This window comes from Lutjanus erythropterus, chromosome 20 (assembly GCF_056507025.1).
Source record: "Lutjanus erythropterus isolate fLutEry1 chromosome 20, fLutEry1.hap2, whole genome shotgun sequence".
NCBI lineage: Eukaryota > Metazoa > Chordata > Actinopteri > Lutjaniformes > Lutjanidae > Lutjanus > Lutjanus erythropterus.
In genome coordinates this window covers 2,600,426-2,618,538 of record NC_139336.1, presented here as the reverse complement: position 1 = coordinate 2,618,538, position 18,113 = coordinate 2,600,426, and the positions used below count along the sequence as shown (strand labels likewise).

Sequence of the window (18,113 nt, the reverse complement as noted above, 5' to 3'; positions counted from 1 at the left end):
TTAGGGGATTATTCAGATCAGACACATGCACTCATTGTACACTCAACACAGCTGACAACTACCTCCACACATTCTGGCTCTGTTCACCAATACAACAGTAATGGAAAATTAACCACTACCACCGGCTGTAACATCCTACTGTCCCTGTGTGTACTCTGTGATCTGGAAACCATCAACACGTGTTCAACACAAACTACAATACTTCTACTTTTAGTCCTAACTATCATTAAGAAAACCATACTACTAAACTGGAAAAAAGAAACCAATCAACATCTCACAATGGCTGGATCTCTTAACACAATAGACATAAATGGAACAGCAATCAACTCTACAAAAAAACTACCTTGACCACTTCAACAACATATACTCAGCATTTCTTAGAGCTTTTCAACTGCTGGTGAGCTAATGCCACAACACAACACAAGTAAAAGTAGATGCAGGCTGCTGGCGAGGGGAAAGGGAAGAGGGGGGAGGCAGAGAGAGAAAAGTTTGTTTGATCAGAAGGAATTGCAAACACCAAACCAAACCCACCCTGTGAAAGTCTGAAACTACATCCAAACCCAAACATATCACATCTTACTTATTTCTATTTTGTTGTTTCTCTCTTGTCTTGTGTTAATGTTTTGACATGATGTATTGTTATGTATTGTTAGTATATTTGTATTATATTAAATGATTAGTTTTCAACTAATCATGTCGATTAAGATCTTTCTGTTAGATTCTAAAGTAGTTCCAGTAGATTCTAAAGAAAGTAGTTCCTACATGAAACTACTCACAACAAGGTCTGTGCATTATTTTGAGCAATGAGGTCATTATTTTTCCGTTTTTCTAATGTATTCCTTTGGTTCTTTGAGCACCACAAGCAGAGTGACATCTAGTCCCATTATATTGCGAAAAAAGGCAGACATTTCTACAGCTGATATTTCTGAAATCTGCTCCTCACACCAAAACTATCTAGATCGAAAAACAGCACCACAGCCTAGGGGAAAATATGTACTTTTGATTTTGGGGAGGACTGTCCCTTTAATTAACAGCATAATCAATAATAAATAATCTCCAATAAAGCTGAAATATGATCACAGTACTATAGCAGTTAGCAGTAATGCCTTTTCTCTGTTTCAGGTCTGTCTGAGGTATCTGCCTCCATGAGGTACAACCGCCGGCCCACCTGCCCCGATGCCTCTGTGGGGGTTCATATCCCCACCCCCCCTCCATCTCACCACAGAAAGAGCCATAGTCTGGGAAACAAGTGAGTACTTTACCAATGTGATCTTGCAGACTGCAGAGATTAGATAAAATAAAACTTAGCAAAGAAAATTCTTGTGCCAGATTTCACGATATGAAAATATAATATTAAACATAATAGAAAAGTACTATTGCAAATAATAATGAAAAGTAATATTGCAGTGATATTAGAAAATAATATTGCACATAATGTTGAGAATAGCGAACATAGTAATGTATTATTGTTCTCGGTCCGATGTTTCAGTAATTAGGTAGGAATTTCACAGTTTGAAACTGCAACAAAAAACTCAAAAAACATCTAGAGCTAATGTTTGGTTTGTCCATTCTGGGCTACTGTACACCAATGAAAACATACTTCTTCTTCTATTCAATAAATCCCTGTGAATCTTACACACTGGACCTTTAAAGTCGAACCTGCAAACTCTCAAGTTCTGAAGTCTTCAGTCAGGTGTGGAATATCTAGTGGCAGCCATAAGCATGGTAAACTTGTCTTCTTCGTCTACTCCCTCTACAGTGCTTTTTCTTGTTTCTGTGTTGAAATTCCATGTATAAATTTAATCACTGATGCAGATCAGCAGTGTTGTTTTCCCTGTCCAATATCTCTACATTTTCAGCCCAGACTCTTTAGTCTGCATAGAAATAACTGCACATTATTTCAAAGTCCAGTTTTGCATGCAGGTCCTTCCCATTAACTTCTGTGCAGAGCTGATGTGTCCAAATACCACACATAAAAAACATCAGGTGACATAGCATAAAGCAGAGTTGTCACAATACCAGAATTTTAAGCTTCAGTACAACACTAACATGCACTAGCACACTATTTGAAAGTGTGAAGTCACATTATTATCTGTACACAGATTGAAGAGATTGAGTTGAAAGTGTAGCACTAATAGCTCACTGTAGCTTTAAAGGTGCTTGGTTAAAAGTTTGCGTGCTTGACATTCTATAGACAAACAGCTTGTGCAGGAAAAGGCCCTCAGTGATTGATTGTAAGACTGCAGGAAGCTGAAGTTTGTTGTGCTTCTGCAGCTGACAGCTGCAGTCCAGAGGCTGCTGACCTGTCCAACAAATATAAATCTAAAACTATATCAGCAGCAGGGGTGAAAGAAGCACTCTGATGCTCAAGTTAACACTGTACTGTAGTATTGGTACTTAGGTTAAAATAGCTATACTACAGTGTGAAGATACTTACATGTTTACATGTAAGTCCTACATTTAAAATATTACTTTAAACAGAACTTTTCTTTTATCAAAGGTAAAAGCACTACTATGCAGGATTATTTCTACAGAGGGAACTCTGTCACTGTTCTCTTTTTATATAGATTTCTTACTTTTGATGCATTTAAGTTTAAGCAGCATTTTAATGTTGTAGCTGTTATATGTACACCAAATTCTTGTTTACAGTTTCATAGTTTAAAGGTGCTATATATGATATTTTCCCTAGAGGTCGCTGTAGAGCACCGGCATCACAAAACAAAACAAATGCACAGAAGGAAGTGTCGTCTGAACTCACACAGCTCACAGAACTCTGACCAAACTGTTATTGTTGATCAAATAAGAACCAAAATTATGAAACTGTTTTGCCTGTTTCTCACTTTAAATGTTTTCAGAAACACATTGTAGTGAGTAAAACAAGAAAGATTGTAACCACGTGGCCACCAGTCTGTCTTTTGTGTCTAGAAGGGAACCCTAGACCTGCAAAGGAGTGATCATTTTTAACTCAAAATTCAATCTTTCCTTCATCATAACCATATTTTCTGTCTCTAAAGCTACACAGATCTTAAACAAAGTATTATAGAACATAATTAGTTTGTACAAAGTGCACAATAAAGAAACAACACATACAAATCTTGTGAGAGCTCAACAAATTTGGGGTTTCCTTCTAGACACGACTCATGAAACTCAAATCAAACTGTCAAACTGATCAGTGTTGATCAGAAATGGATCAGTATTCTATTACTGCATCACCTGCTTCTGCCTCAAACATTTTCAGAAACATATTTTAGTGACTGTTGAGCTGTAATATGTTAAAGTTAATCACAAGACCGCCATGTTGAAAACAGATGCAGAGAGGACCAAGACAGACGAGCACACATCCTGGAATAAGCACACACACATGACCGTCCTGGTTAAACAGAGAAAACCAAATCACAACAAGACTACAGGGAGTGTGATGACAGTCTCTGCTCAGGAGGACATCAAACCAATACATGTTTACACTGCTAATAGTTGTTTGCGGATATTTAATGAGGCTGAATGTGGTATTTAGCACCTTTGATCAGTAATAATGCAACATATTCAGTGATCATACATGTTTTTGATAATTCTTTAATTTAATTTATTTATCTATAAGGACAAAATACACTAAGCAGCATTTCTGTAAATGTGCCAGTGTTAAGGGCCAAATCCAATCCCATTTTTAAAAAAAATGTTTATTAATAACTTTTAATGAATATACTTTGCTTAACCTAGCCATCTAAAAAAACATCATACTCAAACTGTGAAACAATTGTTGTACTCCCCTAAACACGCAGAACGCAGAACTTTCAGCACCATTTAAACACAAACAGTTAAAATAAAAATACATTTCATTGGTGTAAATGTGACATTTCTCTCTCTACGGCATGTTGCTCAAAGTTTAGTTAAGCATTTATGTAATAGTTCAGGTCAGTGGTTCTGAAAACTGGGAGACGCCGTAAAAAATTAGAGAGTGATATAAAGTTAAATAAAATAATCATTATTTCATTGATTTATTTGATTTAGATTTAACTTGAATCCCTTTTTATCAGTTGCTTTTGCAGTTATTGTTACTGATTGTTAATAATTGTGGAATGTAAACTTTTCTTGCCAGAAAAAGAGAGAACCACTAGTTTAGGCTAATGGATCATACTGCATTACACATTTTGTTTCCCCCACTGACATCTGATCCAGTGATTTAGGCCAGTATCAGACCAACACTGGCTCATCCCTACGCTGCACAAAGAACAAACTATAAGAATAACTATAAATATACTGTTTTTAAATATTGTTCTACCTCAGGTAAGTAAAGTAAAGTAAAGTACGTAGTACTTAGTTACATTCCAGTTTTCAGTTTTGGAGCTCCAGTCACCTTGTTCCTACATTTTCTAATTGTGTGCACACAGCTCTGAAATCCAACAAGTAGTTCTAAAGGTCGCACCCAAATACGTGCATGAGATACCGTGGTTAAAGTTAACAGACACACTTGTGTCTGTGAAGAGTCTGTATGTTCTCAAATTTCAGCCATTACATCATTGGGTAACATGGTATGAAAACTGGAAAAAAAAGAAAAAAGAAAAGAAAAGAAAAGACAAGAGGAAGAAGAATCACGACTCAGGTTGGAAAAAATCCATTTGTGATGAAAAGTTCCCTGTGAGTGTAAAACTCATTGTAATAGCTTTAAAACCTCAATCAGTGTGTTTTGGTTGTTGTCTAATGGCTGATGTGTGTCCACAGCATGATGTGTCAGTATGGCATGTCAGAGAGCAGGAGTGCCACGTTTCCCATAGAGAAAGCACGACACCTGCTGGACGACAGCTTCTTAGAGTCTCAGAGTCCAGTCAGGAACGATCCACACAGTACGTCTGTCTCCAACGGTCTGTCATTAGGTATGTATGTATATTATATTATATTCTGTTCATGACAAACACAATTAAACTGCTTCTCTATTTAATAGTTTCTGCTGATTCTATATTTACAAATGCCTCATTAGCTTTCCTTCTAAACTTGAGACCACAGAATAAACCTGTGCTTCATTTTTGTGTTTTTTTTCCTAACAGGTAGCAGTGAAAGCTCTTTTGGGGAGGAGCTGTCACCTGGAATGGAGAGGTGAGAACCAATCATCACTGACTGTACAGTCTACATACCTACCTATCATATAATCACTTAATCCTGGAAGGTTTTAATCTCTTAAAAATATGATGACAGTATTAAAGGTGCAATGTGTAAGATACCAGAATTTTAAGTACTGGTACTGTTTTAAAAGTATTATTTAGCACCGGTATCGGAAAAAACCCAAATGATACCCGACTCACGAGGCTGTTGATCCTGGTTCCATTGTTCACAGTGTAAACACAGAAACTCTCCTGATGCTCCCAAAGCTGCAGGTCTGGCAGAATTGAGTCAGTAGTGGGACACTTAGCTACACTGCTAACTGAGCTAACAGCAGCAGGTAGGCTAGCTACAGTCAAAGACAGCTGCAGCAGTTAGCACTTATGCTAGTTGTATGTTTCCACCGTTTGTTTGGAGTGGCCATATCTTACACATTCCTCCTTTAAAGTGTTAATAACAGGCTAAGAAAAAAAATACTTCCTCATGCTTTTCAAGTTCAAAGTGATTGTAAAGCTACAGTAAGGTTCTGTTAAAAATAATGCTAATAACAGTTTATACTTTTCTTATTTTCAACAAGTCTCATAAAAAGACTAAACCAACAAAACTCATCTCTCAATATCTCTCAGTACTCTGTGACCTCTCTGCCCACAACACCTCACATGTATTCATTTATTTTTAAATGCTAAGCAACTCTCTACAATAGCTGCTCACTGTAGTTTTTTGTCAGATCAAATAAAATACTGCATTATTGTATTTCAATGGCTGAATAATCCACATTTGGTGCTTTATTGAGTATTTGTGACAGTGTAATGGTGTTTGTGGGATTGTGTCAAAATAAACTACACTGAGTGTGTTCATGATAATGAAGGAAGATGTCAGCCAGTGTAACAATGCGGCTCACTGATGTGGTTTTAATAGTGTTTTTGGACACAACAGAGCTCTATGGCACAGAGGAAGAAAATATATCATACTACTTGTTACTTCCATAGTTGGTTTGGCTCTGACATGAGATTTGTTGAAGAAAAATACAGAATATCACCAGACATACCCTATAAACTTTGAGTTTTTCTCAGACTGTTGCACCAACAAGGATTAAGATAACCTAAGATTAATACTAATCAGAGTTTAGTAAAACTAGGTTTAAAACAAGTTAATCCAGATAATAATTTAGTAGAGCTCTGTTACACAATTTAAATTTAATACTTAATTAATTAATTAATTAATTAATTAATTTAGTAAAGCCAAGTTCATTTAGGTAAAATAAATAAACACAAATAAATTTGGAAAACCATTAACTTTCAACTGTTCTGTACTCCTTCATAAATGTTGCATTGTTTGCTAGATAAGAAGTAAAAGTAATATTGTTGGCTAGCTAGCTAAAAGAGAAAAAAGTCATAGTTAGCTATTTTAAAAGTTAAAACACCTCAAGTCGAACTTAAAGTTAATACTGTATCACAGTTTAAATTTGAGTTTAAAGTTTAGGTACAGCAGAATTAAATTTAATCTCAATTTGGAGTAGAAACTAAATTGAGGTTTAATGAAAGGTAAATTTAATCTTTCTGAATTTTAAGTTAGATGCAACATAATTTAAAGTAATAATGTTTTAATCGTGTTTAAAAATGAATCCTTGTTGGTGCAGTGTAGCCCCAGACATGTGCTTCTGTACTTTCAGTTTGTATCTGTGCCTGCAGCATATTCATGATGCATATAATATCAATGTATTTGAATGTTGCAACATTCTGTGTCAAGTTATGTTACATCTATGTTTGTCTCAGCAAGATTATAGAACAAATGTATCAGTTTCTATCTCTGAGTGGAAGATTAAAGCAGGCTGTGGTTGGTCTCAGAGTGGTACTGTGTGTATCTCAGTATATGGTTTGGATTGGTTTCTTCTGGTCACATGACATACATGGAGCCCTTCAGACTGACTGTGACAATGTGTGACAAACAGGGGCCGCATGTACGCAACACTGGGCCCCAACTGGAGGGTCCCGCTTCGCAACTCCCCCCGGAGCCGCAGCTATGTTTACAGGTACAGTGAAGTTTGAGAACAAGAAGTCAGTATCTCTTTAAATAAGACTGAACTCATCTTTACAGGAGAGTAGAATGTGTCTTATCTCACCTCACTGCATGCTGCTGAGAGTCAGAGCTCATCTTCAACTCGCCTTTCAGACATAACCTACAAAACTGGTGATGGATCATGTTGTCCAAAGTTTTAATATGGACTGTTTCTTGAGATGAAAGTAGCTGACTCATTCTTGAGAACTGTGATAAAACTGTTTTACTCTTCAATTATACTGGAAAATATATTTTACAAGATCAAACTCTTGGCTATCAAACCTTGTAACCTTGTGGAATGGAATGTCTGACAGAGTTGACGTCTTACAGAGTCAACAAAATGTTCCATTTTTTCATTTTACAGCAGAGTCGTAGTGAGCAGCCATTTTATTTTTTGAAAGTGTCTCAGAGTCTCTTAATGTCAATCAAAATACACATTTTTAAACATAATTCTTATTTATCTTTGATTTAGAAGAACTACAGAGTTGACATGTTATGGTTGAGACACATCTGATAGAAATATTATTAAATGAATTTGTCTAAAAATAGAAAGTGATGTCCTTTAGGGTATAGCTAACCCTTTTTATACCTGATTAAATCATGTTTTTGTAAAAATCTGACATTTTACTTTTGACATTTGACACATTTTAATAAAAAATCTATTTAAAAAAAAAGAAAATTTAATAGCACACTGTTACACCAGTAGGTATTGTTATTAGGTATTGTTTTAGATTTTGAAGGATTTTAACACTTTTTTAAAATTGTTTGAAGTTGAGAATTCTTTTCTGAGACTGCTGTTTTCAAACCAAAATATTTCATGAATAACATATATTTGTTCCAGTTCTCAAGAATGGGTGATTTACATGTTTCACACACAAAATACTATCAAAATACAAAGTAAAACACCTTTCCTTTCCTAACCCCTGCATGTGCCATATTGGTGGCAATTATTGGCAAATGACAGTTAATAAATATTTAGCACACACACACACACACACACACACACACACACACACACACACACACACACACACACACACACCATATACAGAATCATGAGGACAGAGGACAAAGGCTATTTTTCTGCACTGATGTGATCCTGTCTGAGGGCTCAAAGATCAGTGAAATGTTTTTATAAATGACAGATAATCCCAGTTAGTATGGTTACTGAAAGCAGGTGACTTTGATCAGATCAGATCTTTTTAACTTCACCGCTCCAACCTGTGACAGTCTGCAGAGGTGCTGTGCTTCATGTGCGTCTCGTCTCTGTCTTTTCCATCTAACTCTAAGGAAAGCTCGCTTTGTGAACCATCATGTTGCTGTTGGTCACGTGCATGTTGTCTCTATGAGAAGGTGACTCACTGTCATTGTGTCAACATACTAAATGGTTTCATTCCACTCTGCTTATATTGCATTTATTCTACAAGCTACATGGACATCCACAGTGTAGATTATCATGACGTTGAATATTGCATCATCGCAGGGATGGCGCTAGCACAGTGTTACATTTCCAAGTATGTGGCCACACCCCCACTGCTTGTGACTGCACTGAATTCTGGTCTATTGAGGCTGATGACAGTGAAGAAATGACTCTGTCTGCCTGTTGTTCAATAGATTGCTTTCTAACACTTTATTTTAATGTGCTTGTAATGAGATTAGTTAACAAGTAATAAGGCCTTTATAATATGCTTATTAACATTAATGTGTTACTAAGACTAAATATGCATATAAGCACTTGTTGACTGTTAAACTTGTTAACAATGACAAGTATAGACTGCTTAAGAATGTCAATAAAAGCCTTATGAGCTTGACTGTTTAACTGTTAACTATGTATTTTCAGAGTACCAGATCTAAAGTGTGAACAGTGCTTATTAAGGTTAATTAATTTTTTTATTATGCATTTATTATCAGTGAAGGCAACTAGCCTGAAAATACTAATAATTAATAATAATAATAATAATAATAATAATGATTTGTCGTGTTAACTGTTAACAAGTGCATAATAGAGGCTTAATTAAACTTAATAAGCATTGTTCACACTTTAGGTCCCCCCCCCCCCCCCCCCAATGTACAGTTAACTGCTAATAAATCTACATAAAAATGTTAATAAAGTAACAACAAAAGCTTAGTAAAGGGTTAAGGATGTCATAACAGGTAAAACTAAATAAATGTCTATTGTAATGCAATTATAAACAATTTTAACCAACACTTATACAGTCTTATTAACATATATTAATGTTAAAAAGCATCCTATCAAGTAAGTCTTTAATACCAATTAACTAATACTTATTAAAAGTATCTAAATATAAATTGTTACTGATTCTTCATGGTTGAACATATTAGAATAATAATAAGAATAACACTGCTTTACTTATTGAGCACAGGGTGTGTTTCTTATAAAGCCGGCACTTAAAGGATTAGTTCCTCTTCCACACCAGTGAGTGAAATCAGTTTGATTTGGTTGAAATGAAAAGCTGCATAGAAGCATCACTGTCCTAACAGTGAACTGCACACACTGAACTGTGAACACCGAGCAGAGGAGCTGTTTCAGTCGCTCATGATGTTTTATCTTTAGATCCCTCTTTTGAATCTTTTCTTCTCTTCCCAACATGCTCAGCTCCTCTGCTGCCAACTCCTGCTATGGCTGCAGCGAGGCCGGCAGCGTGACCATCGAAGGACCTCTGCGAAGGAAAACACTGCTGAAGGAAGGACGGAAGCCCAGGGTAAGATTCACTGAGATTTAAAGGGCCAATTCACCCCAAAATCAAAAATATATACTTGTCCCTGTTTATCCATCTAGATTTTTTTGTGCGAGTTGCAGTTTTTGATGCATAATGGAACTAGATGACACTAGTCCTGTAGTGCTCAAAATACCAAAAAATACATTGCTCAAGATAATCCACAAACCTTGTTGTGAGCAGTTTCATGTAGGAACTACTTTCTTCTGGTAGATTCTAAAGTAGTTCTGGTAGATTGTGCTGCCAAAACAAAGTAGTTCCTACATGAAACTGCTCACATCAAGGTGTGTGGATTTTGGGCAACTGGGTCATGATGTCTGGAAACATAAATTTTTCAAATGTACTTTTTAGTGCTTTGAGCACCACAAGTCGAGAGCCATTTAGTCCCATTATACTGGAGAGAAAGCAGACATCTCTATGGCCGATATGTCCACAACTCACAACTCGCACAAAAACTACCTAGATAGATAAATATCACTACAGACCAGAGGAAAAATATGTATTTTTGATTTTGGGGTGAACTGTAATCAAATCTGGTTTACCATGTCAGCAAAGGAATAATCTGATGACAGTGAGTGAGAGTTTATTTGCTGTGTTTCAGTTGTCATCGTGGACCAGGTTTTGGATCACTCTGTCTGGATCAACACTGACGTTCTACGGGGCCAAAGCTCTGAGGGCCTCTGAGAGGAAACATGTGAGTCTGATGCTTAAAGAACATAAAGAACATGAAACTGTTCAGACTGTAATGTGAACAGCAGGTTTTTAATGTTTAAGCTCCAGTCTCTAAAGCCAGTTGCATAGTGTTGTAAACAGCTGTGCGGTGTTTTGGCATGTGATAAATTTTAAACTGATAGATCCACACGCAGAGAAGCTCCCATTAAAAGGATTTATTATGCTGCTGATGTTTGGAGCACAAGGCTCTTCCTCAGACTTCCAGACTTGTGCTCCAAGCACTACTAGCATAATAAATCCTTTTAACTGGAGCTTCTTGTTGTGCAGATCTCCTTGTTTCAACTCTCTTTTGATCCAGCACCCGTCTTAGTGAACTCCAGGACGTGCGTGTCTTCTTCTTTATCAGTTTTTCTTAGCATCTCATAAAGCCACAAACTCATTAATCTTTTCCTGCAACTGGACTTCATATGTGATTTTTTTTTTAACACGGTGCTGTTTTCAGTCTGAACACTTGCTAACAGAGCTTCCACACCAGCAGATATTTTTCTGGGCAAAATGGAGATGATTCAGGATCTGGGACAACTGCTTATAAGTTGGGACTGTCCTGATTTTTTCAGGATGTTTGGTCACATACAGTAAGGTGTAGGAAGTGTCTTATAGTTCAGGTTGGATTTCATCTGTTGATCTCCTGTACTTGCAATCATTTATCTTTATGCTGTGATCTCAAGATCACAAATTAATTATCTCGGATAACAAAACTTGTTTTCTCTTGATAACAGGTTAATCATTATTATCTCAAGAAAATGTGCTTTGTTTGTCCAGATAATGAGATAATTAACCTGTTTCCGCTGATAAATAATGTGTGTTAGAGATCAGCAGTGCCATGCCAGTGTAGCAGTTGTGTACTCTCTCTTGTGTTGTGTGACAGTGTCACTTTTTGGCTCCAACTAGCCGTTAATTCTGACAATAACAGATTGATATCAGGTCTGTCACAGCAAACTTTACAGTAATAAGCTCCAGAAATTGCCCGGCAGCAGGATGCAGCAGACTGGACACGGTGTGAGGGGAGTTCACAGTCAACTGGTGCCTCAAGCCTGCAGGAGCCCAGTAGAGGGCGCTCAAGTTGCAAATTAAAATAGTAAATGATGGCAAATACTGTCCCATAATGGCTGGTAATCATACTTACCAACCCTCCCGATGTTCTCCATCTTGTCACATCTTTTATCTCGTTGTCCTTTATGCCATTTTAGTCTTGTTACATCTTATGTCTCATTATGTCTTTTACATCATTTTTGTCTTGTTAAGTCTTTCACGTTGTTTTCATCATTAATGCTGTTTTCATCTTGTTGTTTTTTACCCGACTGTTCCCTCATTTTCGTCTTCTTACATTGTTTGCGTCTTGTTACAGCTTTTAGGTCCTATTTTGTCTTGTCTTTTACGATGTTTTTGTCTTTTTGTCTTGTTTTTGTCTTGTTTGTCTTGATATGTGCAGATGGAACCAATCGAGAATCATCTTCTTTCTGTTATTGTTTCATCCATTTAGGCTGAAATCAGTCTTGATGTTGGGAAGGCAGCACATGATGATGCAATATAAAAATAATCAATAACTCCCTTCAAGTATGTAGAAAGTGCAGTACAGCTATGTGTGTTCTAATGTAGGGAGTGAAAGTAAAAATTTGTCAGAAAAATAAATAATAAAGAAAAGTACAGATACCTGAAAAATCAGTACAGTAACAAAGTCTTTATATTAAGTCACTTCCCACCTCTTACTGGTCATCATCCCATTCTTTTGTTTAGGTATGAGAACCTGTTGTCCACTACAATGCCATGACCCCATCATACAGAAGTACTGTACATGTAGTAAAGTTCTGACAGCTCAAATGTCTAGTTTTCATGTTTGCAGTAAATCTGATCCACTGTTCTCTGCTCTCTTCCACAGTACAAGTCCAGCCCCTGTAAGAAGGTGTGTGTTACTGGATGGATGGTGGTGCTGCCAGATGACCCTGCCAGACCCAACATCTTCCAGCTCAATGACCCAGACAAAGGTCAGCTTCACACCACCAACACACCACCTGCACCTTTCTGTCCAGATCACCATACAAAGTCATCTGTGTCTCTTCACAGGCAATGTTTACAAGTTCCAGACAGGATCCAGATTTTCAGCCATCATTTGGCACAAAAACCTGGAAGAGGCTTGTAGAAGCAGCAGACCTCAGGTAAGTTCAGCACACACACACTCATCTGTTTGGTCACTGTTGATCAGATGAAACAACTCTTTTTCCTCCAGAGACAGATGAGTAGAAATAGAAACATGCAGTATATGACATGCTCAGCAACATTATAACCATAGATACTAGAGTCAACAGTAGATTGTTTTGATGTAATGTGAATATGTAAATGGTTTTGTCAACTCTATCGCCATAACAACTTTATAAGGTGATGTAATGGCCAAAATCAACCAATTAAAACTGCTTTATACAGACACGTAGCAACCTCTAAATAAAGCAGGATATACTCTGCGATTTTAGGCTCCCAGACGAAAGATGACCAACATGAATGAAACATGGCAAAAATATTTAGTTGCAGCTCCAAAATGGTGATCCTGTGTTGCGCTGAGAGAGAGACTCAAAGATGGCTGTCTTGCAGCCAGATATAGTCTGTGACAAAATTCTGACAGTGTCAGAAATTTAGGGTAACATGTATCCTGACCAACCAATAGGAATGCACAAACACATATATTCATGTATGCTATTTTAGCATACTTAGCATACTATAAATAATTAACAACGCCTCAAGCTCTGCAGACTTGGCGTTCACAGTTGGCATCTTTACCTTCGCCACAACCGGGTCCATGTTTTTCTCCTCCTTTGGATTTTTTTTGCAGGGCTTGGTTCTTGTTTAGCTTCAGTGTTTAATACGTGGCACAGATGGATGACTCAGACTGATTTGTTCTTGTATATTGACTTGCATCATAGCCTCATGTGTGTCAGTATGTGTGATCACTGTACAGTCTACGTACATCAAACTTGATGTCATACCCAACTTTATCTGATCCATGTTGCTCAGTGTGACTGCAATAAACTTCTGAGATTACAGAAATCTCACAGTCTTTAGGCACCATAAAGAAGGTAAATTTTATTTGTATAGCACCAAACAACAAAGTTATTATAACAAAGATATCTCAGGGCACTTTTCAAATAGAACCAGTCTAGACTGTATTCTTTATAAAGCCAAATTGTTCCCACTGAGGGCAAGCACTGAGTTGACTATGGCGAGGAAAAACTTCCTGTTTACAGGCAGAAACTTCCAGCAGATAAAACTTATGACTGGCTTGGTGTATTTTCTTTTCACATTTGACAGAACTAACATCTCTTTTGCTTCTAAATGAGTTAAATATCTGTTCTATTCTCTCAGCAGATACCAGCAAACCTCATGTCATTTGAATGAGAGCAGATTTTAACCAGAAGGACAATAGCGTGCCAAAACCACTTGTTTGGGAAGTAGAGACTAAATGACTGAACGCAGTGGAATTTGATGGTATCTACTGAAACAAAACAGGAGAGTCAAAAACCATCTGAAGAAGAAGCTCTGTGATACTGGATGTGTGACTGCAAATGCCAATGGACCTGCTGTCTTCTCCATCAGGACTAATGTAAACTCTGGAAAAATCCAGGCAGTGGACGACTTCGGTGAGGTCGTCCCTTGTTTCTTTCTCTAAACGTCCTTGTTCACTGTCATTCATTAAGCTGCTAAAAACATGTGAGCAAGCACATAGTTTTTTTTTTTTGGCCCATGTTGGGTTTCTGCTTGGGTGAAAAGATGCATCAGTGCACAAACGTGGACGTCAGTGTTAGCTGGCTGGTGTTCATCTTCTGTTCGCAGACCTGTGTTATACGGCCTTCAGATGGAGCTCAGGTTTGAAGCATGGAATTTGTCAAACGGCTGTTGTAATGTTTTGTTTTTCTGCATTTCAACATCATACTGAGGAAGTGAATTTGGATCTATCAGGAAGGGTTGTGAGCATGAAATACGTGACCCCGTTTGAAGGCCTCATTAATACCAGTAAAGATCAGCACTGCAGTGAAAAGGACAAAGACTTCATCACCTTCAGTGCTGAAAAAATACAGCTGGACTGAGTTTGTTCCACAATTCGTAGTTGTACAAAAACAATGTTGAATCATGAAGTTTGCTTTACGAGCCCGTGTCAAATGAAGAAGCAGCCCCGGATCAGTTCACCTGTTCACCCCTCACTACCTCAGCTGGTAGTCCTCCTGTAAAAAAGGTGTTTGCTGATGTACATAACAAGGTTTACAAATAGCAACAATTAATATTTTGTACAGAACAAATCAAAACTTGTCATGGAAACGGTACAGAACAAGTTGATAATTACAATCAATCCTGCAGAGGACAGCCAGCTGTTGTCTACACCAGTGTGCTGCTGAGGCAGCTGCTGGAGTGAATTTAAAGCAATTTACAATGAAGTACCAAGCTTTCAACAATCATGTGTGTGTAAATACTGTATTTATTTGTAAAAGAGTTTATTTTTTGACAGTTGGCTATCAAAGGGAAACGGTACGATGGATTATCTTTGATTCACCAACTGCTGCAGGAAGCTGCTCCTCAGAGAGACTTTTGGTGGGAAGCCACCCTAAAACTTGTTTGATCTCCAACTGAAGGACGCTGGAATAAGGGAAGATCTATTAACATCAGTACAGTTAAATAATCATGCTTTGAAAGCAAATGTTATGTTGAATTTAAAGGATAATTCTGCTTTTCTGTGACTTAGATTGGACTGTATTTTTTGTAGGTCTGGCTATCGTTCCAATCAGTAAAAATAGCTATGTTCTGCAAGATAATCTGAACTCTGGGAACACAGACAATTCTGTTTAATTATCTTAGGGTGTTGTTCACTAGTGAGGGTAGGAGGAAGTGTAAAATGGACTGGATCTGCACCGCGTCAGGTAATGTAGGTGTCAGTGACAGTGGAGAGCCTGAAGTTAAGACTCTCCATTCACAGGTTGATCTGCACTGGTCAGCAAAACATTAAAACCACTGACAGGTAAAGTGAAGAACACTGATCATCTCTTTACAGTGGCACCTGTCAAGTAAACAGTCAGTTCTTCAAGTTGATGTCATGGAAGCAGGAAAAAGGGCAGGTATAAGGATCTGAGCAACTTTGACAAAAAACAAAGTGTGATAGCTAGATAACTGGATCATAACTGGATCTCTGAAATAGCAGGTATTGTGGGGTGTTCCCAGTCTGCAGGGGTTAGTAAAGTGGTCCAAGGAAGGACAACTGCTGAACCTGCAACAGGGCTAGTGGTGTCCAAGGCTCATTGATGCTTGTGGGGAGTGAAGGCTAGTCCATTTGGTCCGATCCCACAGAAGAGCTGCTGTAGCACAAACTGCTGAAAAAGTGAATGCTGGCTCTGACAGAAAGGTGCCAGAACACACTGTGCATCACAGCTTGCTGCAAATTGGGCTGCATGTAGCGTAGTGAGCCTCAGAACTGGACCATGTAGCAATGGACGAAGGTGGCCTGGTATTGACAAGGTCTTGACTTGGCCTTCAAATTCCCCAGATCTCAATCAGATCAAATATCTGTGGGATGTGCTGGAACACCAAATCTGATCCATGGAGGCCCCACGTCACAACTTGTAGGATTTAAAGGATCTGCTGCTAACGTCTTGGTGCAGATACCACAGGACACCTTCAGAGGTCTGTGGAGTCCAGGTCTTGACCAGTCAGAGCTGTTTTGGTGGCTAAAGTGGGACCTACACAGTGTTGCAATATTAGGCTGGTCAGTGTATGTTCCAGCCCTGACCTATTGACATCTTAAATGAGTTTTGTATTATGACCAGAAGGATTAGATTGTGGGTAAAGATGCCAAAGGGAATTTTCTTGTCAGGGTGTCTGGGCTCATCCTTAGTGATAAAAAAGAATAAGAAGAAAGCACCACTGGGGTCACTAGAGCTAAGCTAGAAAATAACTAGTTTATACGATGTTGTCCAACAATGTCTAAAGGAAAAGTTGTTCATAGCTTCTCTGAACTGCCTTGGACTAGAACTCCTGCTCCTTAGTGTCGAAAGAACAAATGGTTTTGAAGCGTTCTCAAAGCCTCCCTGTGGAGATTTTTGGGGAGTGTTCAACAAGGACAAGGCCTAAGGCAGACCGTGAACACCCTGGTGGGATTATCCTATCTGGTGTGGGAATGCCCTAGGATTTCCTAAAATGAACTGGAGGTTGTGGCTTGGAGAGTGAAGTAGGGGCTAGTTTTTGAGGTTACTGCCACTGCGACTCAGTCCTGGATAAATAATGCAAAATGAATGGATAGGTTGATAGGGACATGGCATCATCGCTAAAAGGAAGTCTGATGGGTCAAGAAACATGAGCAGTCTGGAGATCAGACACTGTTAAACAGACTAATCACTCTGTCTCATCTCCAGATGATCTCTGGTTATTCTAACATGTGTGATTGTCTGAGTTTCCCAGACCTTTTTACATTTGGTATAAAGTTATCATAACTGATGGCAACAATGGCCAAAGCTATGACAATAAGATCAAAGTCAGAATAAGCTGGAATTACCCTTTAAGAGTAGATCAAATTTAATGAAGTTAAACATTTACTAATGGATGTCATATTTCTAATGTTTCCCTGTTGTAAATCATGCTAACTGTCAAGCCATTTATGATATCAGTTGTAACAATGGCGAAGAATATAGAAAAACAGGAATGAAGTCATCACTCGTCTAGCGTAATCATATTGAGAATCTCCTGAGTTTAGTGTTCTTTGTTGTTTGTCAGAAATAATTCATGTGTTGTTCTTAACTCAATTTTTTTTAGTGGACTAATTGTCAGGATTTCTTCAACTGGTCCAACTTTTTCTCCAGTATTATTGTCTGTCTTCACATGAAAGCAGTCATGAAGGATCTCTTGAATTCTAGAGGACCATAGTGGTCATAATGCCTGTTTAAGCCCAATTAATACCAATCATATGCTACATCACAAATAATCATTTTGCAAATCATGCTGCTGTATTTCAGAAACTGGAACTGACTGTTGGAACTGTGTGGATTCCAATCATTTCTGGACAAAGTTCTACCCAGAATCTGCACAGAACAAAGGATCCCAACTTTATTTATAGTGGCTAGTGTGTAGATGCATATATAGTATGTTGATGTGTGTGTGTGTGTGTGTGTGTGTGTGTGTGTGTGTGTGTGTGTGTGTGTGTGTGTGTGTGTGTGTGTGTGTGTGTTGGATGGATGTGTATGAATCCATGTGTTCTGAAATGACTGTAGATGTGTATTAATGTTTGTGTGTAGTTCCATGTGATTTGGGACACTCCAGACCCTCTGCCAGATAAAATCCAAAAGTCTGTACAGTTGTGCAATAACATAAATATGAATTCTTTATCAACAATGCTGTTTGCACCCAGGATGGAATAGCCAGTGTTGCTATTTGCACCCAGGTATATAGCCTAGCATGGCAAAGACAAGCAACCACAGTTCTGCAGCTAACAGTGCTATTTGCACCTAGGATGGAATAGCCAAC

The 18,113-nt window shown here is 38.0% G+C and overlaps 1 protein-coding gene across 2 annotated transcripts in view; it reads left to right on the top strand.

The window, feature by feature from the left end:
- Positions 1-14,651, top strand: part of LOC146308005 (ras-specific guanine nucleotide-releasing factor RalGPS1-like) — a 148,021-nt gene extending 133,370 nt beyond the window's left edge. The window contains exons 12-20 of one of the 2 annotated variants that reach the window (XM_084746034.1): positions 1,123-1,249; positions 4,720-4,871; positions 5,043-5,091; positions 7,046-7,126; positions 9,770-9,875; positions 10,492-10,584; positions 12,502-12,607; positions 12,687-12,778; positions 13,980-14,651. In XM_084746034.1, the coding sequence (XP_084602160.1) occupies positions 1,123-1,249; positions 4,720-4,871; positions 5,043-5,091; positions 7,046-7,126; positions 9,770-9,875; positions 10,492-10,584; positions 12,502-12,607; positions 12,687-12,778; positions 13,980-14,009 (836 nt within the window). In that variant the 3' untranslated portion in view covers positions 14,010-14,651. Of the gene's footprint in view, positions 1-1,122; positions 1,250-4,719; positions 4,872-5,042; positions 5,092-7,045; positions 7,127-9,769; positions 9,876-10,491; positions 10,585-12,501; positions 12,608-12,686; positions 12,779-13,976 lie in introns of both variants that reach the window. The other variant, XM_084746033.1, reaches the window with a different exon arrangement.
- Positions 14,652-18,113: the final 3,462 nt, after the last annotated feature.